Source organism: Lynx rufus, unplaced genomic scaffold (assembly GCF_022079265.1).
Source record: "Lynx rufus isolate CCGP_SWC_20201006 ecotype Redwood Valley unplaced genomic scaffold, mLynRuf1.p SCAF_14, whole genome shotgun sequence".
Lineage (NCBI taxonomy): Eukaryota > Metazoa > Chordata > Mammalia > Carnivora > Felidae > Lynx > Lynx rufus.
In genome coordinates, this window is record NW_025814828.1 from 29,824,640 (window position 1) to 29,836,092 (window position 11,453).

At 38.0% G+C, this 11,453-nt stretch overlaps 1 protein-coding gene across 1 annotated transcript; it reads left to right on the forward strand.

The window, feature by feature from the left end:
- The first annotated feature begins 10,256 nt into the window (after positions 1-10,256).
- LOC124509669 (ferritin heavy chain-like) lies at positions 10,257-10,805 on the forward strand. Its single transcript, XM_047076380.1, has one exon. It carries the CDS (start codon positions 10,257-10,259, stop codon positions 10,803-10,805), a length of 549 nt encoding a protein of 182 aa, XP_046932336.1.
- Positions 10,806-11,453: the final 648 nt, after the last annotated feature.

Here is an 11,453-nt window from a genome sequence, read left to right on the forward strand (position 1 = left end):
TCTACTTTACTTGGCTAATGCCCAGCTTTGGAAGGGTGGGCAAAAATTTTCCATATTATTACTATTTATAAATTATGCCACTCTAACCCAAATTATGAAATATAAGGTATTAATTTATGTTAATCATATCTCTTTAGAATAACATATATATTCATACCACAATCCACATTAAGGTCCAAATTTTAGCTAACATTAACACTAGCTATTAAGTCATAATATGTACATACAAAGGTATACATTCACTACATACATACATACCATTTTTTTTAAATATTTATTTACTTATTTTGAGAGAGAGAGCAGGCAAGCAGGGAAGGGGCAGAGAGAGAGAAACCCAAGCAGACTCCGCACCATCAGCAAAGAGCCTGATGTGGGGCTTGAGGCCACAAACCATGAGATCATGACCTGAGCTGAAACCAAGAGTCACACGCTTAACCGACTGAGCCACACAAGTGCCCCCACACCATGGTTTTCTTTCTTTTTTTTTTTTTAAGTTTATTTATTTCTTTTGAGAGAGACAGAGACAGTGCAAGTGAGGGAGGGGCAGAGAGAGAGGGAGACAGAGAATCCCAAGCAGGCTCCACACTGTCAGCAGGGAGCCCAACATGGGGCTCAAACTCATGAAACTGTGAGATCACAACCTGAGCCGAAACCAAGAGTCAGAAACTTAACCAACTGAGCCACCCAGGCACCCCTTCTAACATGTCTTCTAACATGTCACTGAACCTATTACAAATTATGAAATGAATTACTATTTTATAAAAATAGTCCTATTATTATATTATTACCTGTTCTCTCTTGTTCATTTGACCCAATAACACTCCTTTTCAAGAAGACAGTCTGAGGGATAGTCTACATCATTCAGCTATGAAATAGTTTTATAAGACCTAGTGTCCCATACATAGATTTACTCCAATGAACTCATTTAATTTAGAATGTAATCAAACCACATATATTTAATAGCATGGCTAGGAGAATCACCACCATGGTTTATAATAAAAGTGTCTCTGGGAGAAAAGAAAGTGGATTTTTGGTTCTGCATAGAATCTTATTATTCCTATTTTCATTTCCCCCTCCTACATTTGTAACAACTGAAGAAACTGAATATGTTTTTGTCATCTTGTAGCTGTAATCTCTGAAGACAAAATGATTACTAAAGTACTCTGATGTGATCAATGTATTTACCAATCTATAATGATATAGGAATTCATTTTCATAATTTGGGGAATTGTGTACCTTGATTCATTTATAAAATTTTTTTCTAAAAATTAGGGGCTGTTACCATGAAAAAAGAAAGAGAATTAAGGGAGAAGGTCCACACTGGGAAAACCGCATTTCTCTACAGCATAATTGAGGAATACATTTGGTTAAGGACCAAAGTAATGATTTAGAGGGGGAAAAAGTATTGATAATTGACAGAGACATGGCAAAATAGGGAAAGAATCACTGTAAATACATTATTTTGGACATGGAACTGACATGTCCAGTTATCATTAATGCTTTTAGTCTTTGGCAGTTATTTATGATATAAGGAATGCTAAGCAATTACATGTACAAGAAAAAAATATTCCCTGCCACCAGAAGTTGCTCTCAGTCCAGCTTTCCCCTTCTGCTCCAGGCCAGGGACTTTACCACACACACAAATGGAAGAGTAATTCATTTCAATAGTTTTCTCCCCCTCAATTTCCAGTTTCAACAGCCTCTCCCCTTTCAACAGGGCTTCCTTTGGCCTCACCTTCCTTCCCAAATCCACCAGTTAGTCCACAACATCTTTAATTCAGGTTCTGTAAAAGAATGCTAGGTTTTGTCTTTACACTCAATCCTTCTTCCAATGCACACACACACACACACATACACACACACACACACACACGTGCTATACAAATTCATATTCCAATGTTTTTGAAGAATCAGCACTTTTCTGGCAGTCAAGGGAGAAAATCAAGGGATAACACTACACAATGGAGAACCGAGTCATAAAGGTAATAGCATTTGCCACAATATTAATGAGCCTTTCCTCATGAGTTGCTTGTCATGTAGCACAATCTACATAAGCAAAAGTGAAATGTTAAATAATCTTTCTTACTTAAATAATATATCTAAATCCATTCATTCATATTGGAATAAATGAAGTTTAGAATCATTTTGGCATAAAGCTACATAAAGTATCAGATATTTCCTAGAAATTTGAAATTCCCTAAATAGGTTGATCTGACTTTAAACGTTCAGAGATGTTTTTGGAAAATGGCAAAAGCCTTCAAGAAAATAAGTCAAAAGGACACTGTTTATTTTTCATGTATAAGTAAGAACTGAAGAATTAAAAGCTCAAAGGGAAGATAATAAATGTGAATAACATACAGGCAGCACTTGACAAAACTTCTGCTTTTATAAGTTATGCTTTTCACTGAGTTTTAACATTTGCTGATTGAGGTACATTTTTCTGAAAGAGGAAAACACCAAATAAGCCATTCAGAGTGTGGAAGAAAAGTTTACCAAATTTAAAAATGAGAGTAAATTGGTTACTCATGTCAAATTATAAAGAATAATGATCACATTAAATATAAGCTTATCCTATTAACATTCTGGGTTAATATTACAGTAAGATATGGAGTCATAGCAAAATGTTAAAAAGATTATGTTTTTTTCCCCATAGGAAAACTGGTTTCCCTAAAAACATAATTTTAAAAGTATTATGTTTGGAAAGACATACACTTGTGTTCAGTAAAACAAAATATTTGCAGCTTCAACTAAGACATTCTGGATCTTTAAGTTGTAAAAATAAATAAAGGAAACTCCATCTAAAATGGAGCTGGAAAGCCCTGAAGGGGGCACACTACCACTACCTCTCAATGTCAACTGCAGACCCCAATGGGAAAAATGCGACCTTGAATTCCTCAGCAGGAAAAAAACAAATTGGTTTTTTATCCCAGCAAGAGGAAGGAAAATTGTCTTCTTGCCCAGCAACACCAACAGCCAATGAGAAACCCCCACACTCAGTCAAGGAGAAGTTTGAACTCTCACCCTTCTACAATGGACTTTTGTTCTAAACAGCCCCTCCCAATTTCCTTCTTTCATCAGTAAAAGTAAGTTACTTTCCTTTGCTCTCTAGACATGCATATGGTTTGTCATAGTTTGCCTGTCTCAAACTGCAATTCCTCTGCTATTTGCAAATAAACTCGTTGTGCTGGTTAAATAACTGGTGATTTTAAGGTTGACAAGGTTAACTAACATAGTTTCACTAACTCTATTTTCCCTAAACATAATTGCTATGTAGGAAAATGTACACGAACTTCTGTAGTAATTTGTTTCTGTGACAACAGAAGTAATGATTTTAAACAAAATATTACTGAATACACTGAATAGTTCAAAGTAAATAAATTAGTATATATTCTATTGATTATCAACTCAATGACAACTAATTTTATATTGGTCATATTTGCATTTTGTTGGTGAACAAAGTGAACTGAAACAGACTCTTGGGCTATGATATTAAAGTCAATGTCTATTGCCATCATTCAACATTCAACACAAAGTTCGACATATATTACATCCTAAATACTTACTGATTAAATATATGGTGTGTTTGGGATATTCTGAGTGTACTCTAGCTGTATTTGAGAATTCCATGGATCTGTTCTTTTGTTTACATCTAAATTAAAAATTACTGGAAGCATTTTCAGGATCATCTTGATTTCGTCATAGCTCAATACAGCCTCACAAACTCAGTGTCCATATTTGTTTGTGTGCTCTAAGTCAGGCTGTGTGTGACTGCTGTATGACTGGCATGTCCTAGTGTAAAATGACAACTGTTCTATGTCCACCCTTTTGGTCATGTTGACTTGTTTTACCAGCTGCCGAGACTAAAACCCTTTAATTTTTTTTAATGTTTATTTTGAGAGAGAGAAAGTGTGTGCATGAGTAGGGGAGGGGGAGAGAGAGAATCCCAAGCAGGCTCTTGACACAGGTCTCAGTCTCACAAACTCTGAGACCATGACCTGAGCTAAAATCAAGAGTCAGATGCTTAAGTGACTGAGCCACTAAACCACCCCTAAAACTTCCTTTTAAAGTGATGACTGGAAATGAACAATAGTTTAATAGAATGAAACTTCAGCACGTTCAGTTACTGAAGTTGAGACTTTTAAAAAAATCGTTTAATGTTTATTTTTGAGAGAGAGAGAGAGAGAGAGAGCGCGCGCGCGAGTGGGGGGAGAGGCAGAGAGAGAGGGAGACACAGAATCTGAAGTAGGCTCCAGGCTCTGAGTTGTCAGAACAGAGCACGATGCGGGGCTCGAACTCACGAACAGTAAGATCATGACCTGAGCCGAAATCAGACACTTAACCAACTGAACCACCCAGGCTCCCCAAATTATTCAGACCTAATACTTCATGAAATAAGCTTCATCAGAATAAAGTATCACCTTGCTTTACAGGGGTTAATAAAAAAAATAACATAGACGGACAATATTTAAATGATGGCTTCCACAAACTGAAAGCAAAATTACATTATGAGCCATTATATTAACTAAAGTGTATCAATCATTTCAGTAAAGAGGGGTCAAGAACTAATATGATGAATGTATATTGGGGCATATAGCCATGCCATGGCACACCCAAAAGAAAACTTGCATGTTAGTAACTAAATCTAGTCTCAGTGAAAAGTGATTGTGTTTACACAGACAAAAAACATAATGTGATGCATGACTGGAAATTCTTAACTTTAATTTTATTAGTTTTATAGTCTTATTTGCATATATTTATAACAAATATAAGTAAATGAATATAAATAAAATCTAAAAATTACTGTTTATTTGTATATATAGTTATAAAATCATACATTTAAGCATACAGATTTTTATGCCTAGTTTTATATTGATGCATGTTAAAATAAAACTATAATTGTAATCTGTCACCATTGGGTATCTTTGATTTTTTTTTTACTTCTAAAGGAAACAGGTTAAATACATATTCAACATCCATTCCGACACATTGTTTTAATTTGGAAAAATTAGACTAAAGCTTCTCTTAGGCCTGTCAATCCTTTAATTCATATTTTTGAGCCCCTACTATGTGAAATTTAGCATCAAACAATTAAACATTCTTTGTCTTAAAAGAGCTCATCATGGTCCAGCAAACTTTCCAAACTACCTAGAGAAGAATCATTTCAGACTGTCACTTTCTGCTTTTACAAGATGTGTACTTGAGCATATTACATGCTCTCTGATTCACAATTTCTTTACCTATAAAATACAGGCGATAATAAAAACTAACTCAGAGAGTATCTGTAATAATGAGATAACAGAGTCAGCAGCCCAGAGACAGATCAATATTGACTTTAGATTGATAAGTAATATTGATTTTAGATTGATACATAACTTTTTAAAAGTTTATTTATTTAGAGAGAATACAAGCAGGGGAGGGGCAGAAAGAGAGGCAGAGAAAGGGTCCTAAGCAGACTCCACGCTATTAGCACAGAGCCTGATGTGGGGCATGAACCCACGAACCACGAGATCCTAACCTGAGCCAAAATCAAAAGTCGGACACTTAATCAGCTGAGCCACCCAGGCGCCCTGATACTTTACTTTTCATTACCCCTCACTAAATGATTTGTTTATACATATGCATGCACACACACACACATACATGTATACATCTATCTATATGTATGTGTGTGTGTTATGTGTGTGTGCATATATATATACTGTGTATATATATATATATATATATATATACACGCACACACACACTTTTATTTATGGAGAGTGACATAAGCCACCAATGGCTGCTACTTATGGTCTAATTCCCTATGAATATACCATAAAGCCTATTTTATGTATTAATTTTTTTAATTTTATTTTTGAGAGAGAGAGAAAGAGCATGAGAATGAGGATGAGCATGAGCATAAGCAGGGGAGGAGCAGAGAGAGAAGGTGACAAAGAATCTGAAGTTGGCTCCAGGCTTTGAGGTGTCAGCACAGAGCCCAACACAGGGCTTGAGCTCACAGAGTGTGAGATCATGACCTGAGCCGAAGTCAGATGCTTAACCAACTGAGCCACCTAGGCACCCCTGCATGTATTAATTTTTAAAGAATTATATGGTACATTGAATAGCACTTCACTGCAACAAAATGCAAATATGAGTTTATAGAACAAGTTTCTATGTTAGTATCTATAAAAGTACCTAGCATATAATAGGTGTTCACTAGAAATATACTGAATGAATGAACAAGGGTTAATCACTAATATTGTGTCAGAACTTACTATTAATGTTATAACATTTTTAAGTGATAAAGAGAAGTGAAAGTCAAAGAATTTTCACCTCTTATGGCACTGTAAGTTTTATTTGTTGACTCTGCATTTACTATGACTAATGCTGTGATGGTTAATTTTACATGTCAACTTGACTGGGCCAGGGGGTACCCAGATATTTAGTCAAATATTATTCTGTGTATGCCTGTGAGGGTATTTTTCCATGAAGTTAACATTTGAAACAGTAGAGTGAGTAAAGCAGATTTCCCTTCCTGATGTGAGTAAGCCTTCACTCATTTGAAGGCCTGAAGAGAACAATGAGGTGGACCTACCGCCAAGTAAGAGAGAACCCGTCCATCCTGATTGGCTTTGAGCTGAGAAACTGATTTTTTTTTTACTACCTTTTTGACTTGAACTTTCTGGGTTTCTAGCCTGCTGGTCTTTGAGCTACACCATCTGTTCTCCTAGGTCCCAAGTCTGCCAACTGTAGATTTGGGGACTTACTAGCCTCAATAATCACATGTAAATCCTTACATTTATACACCCATACACATATATATACTAATGGTTCTGTTTCTATGCAGGACACTATTACTAATACAACACAAACACTGACCACAAACATTTCAAAGAAACCTTTATCTTATATTCCTATGGTGATATTTTTAAGAAACATGGTCTGCTTTGAAGTTTTCTCATTCTCTGTATTTTTATATTTCTCATTTTAGAAAAACTGAATGTAATGCTTTCATTTATACTTATGTATATTTATTTTGTAGAAATTTGAAGTTCCAGTTCATACTTCTTTATTGATTTCCTTTAGAAAAGTTGGTTTTTAAGTCTTAAGTTGCTCTTATTTACAATACATATTTTACCATTACCTTCTTTCCCTAGGAGGTAATGATGAGGAATGAAATATTACAGAATTACCACTATCACCCCTTAGTAGTCATTCAATAGTATTATTATTTTAAATATTTGAAGAGTATAATTATAGAGATAAATTAATTAAACAATCTTAAGATATAATGAGAAAATGTTCTAAAAAATCAAGATCTCTTCTGCTTAAACAGATTCTTACAGTGAAGTCTACAATGGAATCTTCCAAGAAAATTTTGAAAGTCTACAATTATATTAACACCAAACCCTGGTGTTAAGAAAATACAGGATACAATTTTCTCATTGAGAAAATGATCACGTAGTTCTTTTCCATGTGTAGTGCCATTCTATCATTAAAATCAACTTATCAAGTAGATGTTATTCTCTTTATTTACAGAATCAACAATCACATGCCTCTAAAACTGCCTAGGTAAGTTTATATTGTGACATCTGATATTTGATCTTTTGTTTTCATCATAAACAATGATTATAAAATAGTACCAATGTTCAAAGAGAAATAAAGAGACCAAAAATTACTGCATTAATTAAAACCTTGGGATTAAGCCTTTCTATGAAAATAGGCATTTTATCCTCACTTTATCTGAAAGCACCTATAATATTCTGTCACTCTATCTTGTACCTTGAGAACAGAGAGCACATTTGATTCTTCTGTATATTTGCAGAATCAAACACAGTGTCTGACACATATTTGGAATATCTAAGTGGTTGTTGACTTAATGCACAAATAAATAAATTATAAATACCTAGGTTAGTCTTATGTCTCCCATTAATATATCCTTGAATTATAAGAATATATTGTCTTCTAAATTTCCATATACATGTGTAATATCTTGTATGTATGTATTTGCAACAATAAGGGGGGAAATAAGGCAGCTTTGTGTTTGTTTAGTTTGTTTTGCTTCTCCACTAGAATGCAAACCTCATCAGAACAGAGACTTCTCTCCTTGTTACTAATGTATGCCCAAATCGCAGACTAGTGCCTGGGCCATATTAGTTAATCAGTAAATATTTGCTGAATGACTGAATGAATTAATGAAAGGCAGTCTGAGATCGGTGGTATTCCCTACCACTGTGTCTCATTCTATAGAATATAACTGGGAGAGAAAAAAAAAAAAAAGCTTCCTGAGTGGCAGTGAAAGTACAGATGAGGTTGGAGGGGAGGAACATATCCACATGGTTAGTGCGTTTTCTAAGAATGCACCTAAACTTTTGTTTTCTGTGAGAGAAAAGAGAAATCTGAATTTACCCAGGAGGAAGGGAATTAGCAGGCCAGGTAAAACGGAGTGAGCAAATCCAGGATGTCAGTGAAGAGATCACTGACACTGTCCATATTGGGATCCAGACAGGGCAGAAGGAATGTGTTTTTAGGACTAAGCTGAAAAGTTTATGAAATGGGACAGAATAAAGGGAATGAGGAACAAGTGCAAAAACAGTGGAAGATCGAGAGGTAGAAAGACTCGCTGAGATTTTGGAGGTGCTGTTCTGCTGGCAGAAAAATCTGAACCTGACCACGAATAGGAGAGAAGTGAAGTCACTGAAACTAGTAAGGTCTAGGAAGTGAGTGAGGAGGCTATCAGAAGTGTCAACATCATGGATGTTGAGCCACAGAGGATAGCTGCCATCCAAATAAAGCCTTATGATACTAAATATACCAATGATACCACAAAAGCACCGTATTTAGTGCACAATCACATCAGGACAGTATTCATGTAAATTGTTCAAAGAAACCATGCATGTGATTAACTCAAAACCGTTGCACTTACATTCGTGAGTAACATTTTAAAATATTAAAATGCTCAGCACAGTGTCTCCCTGTTCTCCCTGTGTCACTTAGGCTCCTTAAAACCTAGAACAGCGCTCGAGCTCCACCCCGCCCGGGCCCCGCCCCCTAGCCCCTCCACAGTCCCGGGCCCCTTTCCCTCGGACCACAAAAATCCTTTAACGGATCCTCACCCCTCTCCCAACTCCTGGGTAATGGACGGACCTTCCAGTTCCAGCCCAGAGCTCCAGAGATGCTAGGCCAGGAGTGATGAAACTATGAAATTAGATTGTGGTGATGGTTGCCTAACACCATGAATATACTATAAACCATGTAGATACTCACTTTCAAAAGGTGAATTTTATAGCATATGAATTGTATTTCAAGAGTTATTTTATGAATGTTTGAAAAAAACAGGTAAAAAATAAAAAATCCTGTGGTTTTTTCTCATGAAATATATTCACATATCACAGCAATATATTAAACTATATTAAATATATATTTAAAAAAGAGATAGTTTTAAAAATGGCTTCATAGCAGCACTCTCAACAATAGCCAAATTATGGAAAGAGCCTAAATGTCCATCAACTGATGAATGGAAAAAGAAATTGTGGTTTATATACACAATGGAATACTACGTGGCAATGAGAAAAAATGAAATAGGGCCTTTTGTAGCAACATGGATGGAACTGGAGAGTGTGATGCTAAGTGAAATAAGCCATACAGAGAAAGACAGATACCATATGGTTTCACTCTTATGTGGATCCTGAGAAACTTAACAGTAGTCCATGGGGGAGGGGAAGGAACAAAAAAAAAAAGAGGTTAGAGTGGGAGAGAGCCAAAGCATAAGAGACTTAAAAACTGAGAACAAACTGAGGGTTGATGGGGGGTGGGAGGGAGGGGAGGGTGGGTGATGGGTATTGAAGAGGGCACCTTTTGGGATGAGCACTGGGTGTTGTATGGAAACCAATTTGACAATAAATTTCATATATAAAATAAAAAAAATAAATAAATAAAAATAAATAAAAAATAAAAATGGCTTCAAGACAGCGTGGAGCTGCTCTGGGCCTCGTGCCTCACGCAGGCACAGATGGCACGTTGACCACGGCGCCCCGCCCACCACCCCCTCCCTCGCCTTCGTGACCACGCCCCTTCACGTAACGGATTCGCGTAACGGATTCAAATCCCCACCTCCGGAGTAACGGACCTCATTCCAGCCGCATCTCGGAGACTGCCGCCGGGCCTGCCTGGTCGGCTACTCTGAAAAAGCGCCGGAGACCCGCCGCCACCGCCTTCGGCCTTGCCGCCCTCGTTTCTGAGCCGCCTTCGCCTTGGTGCCAGCGCCGCCAGCCATGGCCACCGCGCCGTCCTCTCAAGTGCGCCAGAACTACCACCCGCAGTGCGAGGCCGCCATCAACAGCCAGATCAACCTGGAGCTCTACGCCTCCTACGTGTACCTGTCGATGGCCTTCTACTTCGACCGCGCCGACGTGGCCCTGGAGAATGTCTCCAAGTTCTTCCTGCGCCAGTCCCACGAGGAGAAGAAGCGTGTCGAGAAGCTGATGCAGCTGCAGAACCAGCGTGGGGGCCGCATCCACCTCCACAACATCATGAAGCCTAACCGCGACAACTGGGAGAGCGGCCTGAAGGCCATGGAGTGCGCCTTTCATCTGGGGAAGACCGTGAACCAGAGCCTGCTCGACCTGCACCAGCTGGCCACCGACAAGAACGACGCCCATCTGTGCAGCTTCCTGGAGACCAACTACCTGCACGAGCAAGTCCTGGCCATCAAAAAGCTGGGGGGCTACATCACCAGCCTGCGCAAGATGGGGGCCCCGGAAGATGGCTTGGCAGAGTACCTCTTTGACAAGCTCACCCTGGGCAACAGCGACAAGAACTGAGTTGGGACTGCCTTCCCATAGCCACAGGGTGCATGGTAACTTCCCCTGGTCACCATGCCGAGCATGCATTTTGCAGTATTGCACTTGCAAAATGTCCCAGTTTTTTTTTCTTCCAGTTTTCCATAAATAAAATTATTTGGTTTCAATCAAGTTATTTGGTTTCTGAATAAATGAAAGTCTCTGGTTGATTTGTGTGCACATCTCTCACCTTTTAAGTTTTAAAATCAGTAATGAGGAGTCCCTTTGCCCACCCAACCCCACCTGTATGCAGCTCAGGATCTCTTAAGATGGAGGGAGAAGGTATTCCATGGAACCCTGGAAAATACAGTATTAATCTTACCCTTATAAACGATTTGGGTATATGAGGATGGGTGTTGAATGGGGTGAGTTTGGGCCCTGATGAATGTGGGTATATGTGAATAGTAAAAGTATAGGAATATGGCCTGCTGATCGTGACTGCAGTTGCCTCTGGGGAAGAAGTGAAGGGAACGGGATTGGGCACAGTTTAAAATAGAGAGGGTTTTGGCTTTATCTGAAATGTTTATGTTCATTAAATAATACAAATGCTAATGGTTAAAACTGTATAACAAGATGGAGATCTCAGAAGTCAGAATGTCAGAGCACTTCTGACAACCTTATCCTGGGCAA

What these genes read in the sequence shown, in the direction of transcription:
- LOC124509669 (XM_047076380.1), top strand. Translation starts at nt 10,257, where the DNA reads ATGGCCACCGCGCCGTCCTCTCAAGTGCGCCAGAACTACCACCCGCAG.